We start from the raw sequence: 1,167 nt of genomic DNA on the forward strand, positions 1-1,167 counted from the left end.
TACGAAAACCCCCAGAGAGGATTACGTCAATCAACACACCCATCCCTTTTGCAATATGGGGAATGAACATACTTGGATCATTTCCTATGGCATCGGGACAGAGGAAGTTCATTATGGTATCCATAGACTATTTTACAAAGTGAATTGAGGCTAAGGCACTAGCCAAGATAACCACCAAGAAAATTACCCAATTCTTCTGGGAGAATGTGATATGCCGATATGGAATTCCACGCATCCTTGTCATGGATAATGGGAAACAATTTGATAATGCAGAGCTCAGAGAGTACTACGACAATAACAACATAGAACTTTGCTTCACCTCCATCGCACATCCTCAGGAAAACGGGCATGCGGAAGTTACTAACAGAATCATCCTTGATGGACTTAAGAAGAGGGTTGAACGCTCGAGAAACACTTGGGTGGATGAGCTACTACCTATACTATGGGCATATCGAACCACCTATAAAGTGACAACTGAAGCGACCCCATTCATACTGGCTTATGGAGCCAAGGCAGTGGTGCCCCTTGAAATCACTCATGGATCCCCTAGGATCGAAGCTTACGAGCCAGAGACAAACGAAGAAGGCATGAGGCTTACTCTCGATCTTATTGACGAGGTCAGGGATGAGGCCAATGCCCGTAACGCAGAGCATCAACGAAGAGCCTCCCTCTATTATAATAGACGGGTTAAAGAAAGGTTATTTCAACAGGAAGATTTGGTTATGAGGAAGATTGAGGCATTAGGAGTAGGGGAGAGAGGAAAACTAGCCCTAAACTGGGAAGGACCTTATAAGGTCAGGAAGACACTGGGACGAGGATCCTACAACTTAGAGACCCTGCATGGTGATGAAGTGCCTCACACTTGGCATGCTTCAAACCAGAAGGTTTATTATGTTTAGGATATTCACTACATGTTCCTAATACTTAGTATTAAGTTTATAAATAAGGTCGACGAAACCATTTTATGTAAGGGTTGAACCCATTTCTTAGAGATATTATCTATTTATGCAAGTTTATCTCTATCATCTTGTCTACCAATTTATTTAAGTATGAGCATCTAAAGAATGCATGTCCCGAAGGACCAAATGCTGAAAATAAAAGACAAGTATGAAATGAAATTAAATGTAGTGCATAGATAAAAGATCCGGAAGGATCATAAGTTAAAAT

General features: G+C 41.4%; 1 protein-coding gene across 1 annotated transcript; it reads left to right on the forward strand.

The window, feature by feature from the left end:
* The first annotated feature begins 242 nt into the window (after positions 1-242).
* On the forward strand, positions 243-899 carry LOC141690614 (uncharacterized). The gene has a single exon (XM_074495399.1). The coding sequence runs from the start codon at positions 243-245 to the stop codon at positions 897-899; it is 657 nt and encodes a 218-aa protein (XP_074351500.1).
* The last annotated feature ends 268 nt before the right edge of the window (positions 900-1,167 follow it).

The sequence above is a fragment of the Apium graveolens genome, chromosome 10 (assembly GCF_009905375.1).
Source record: "Apium graveolens cultivar Ventura chromosome 10, ASM990537v1, whole genome shotgun sequence".
NCBI classification, from domain to species: domain Eukaryota; kingdom Viridiplantae; phylum Streptophyta; class Magnoliopsida; order Apiales; family Apiaceae; genus Apium; species Apium graveolens.

What these genes read in the sequence shown, in the direction of transcription:
- LOC141690614 (XM_074495399.1), top strand. Translation starts at nt 243, where the DNA reads ATGGATAATGGGAAACAATTTGATAATGCAGAGCTCAGAGAGTACTAC.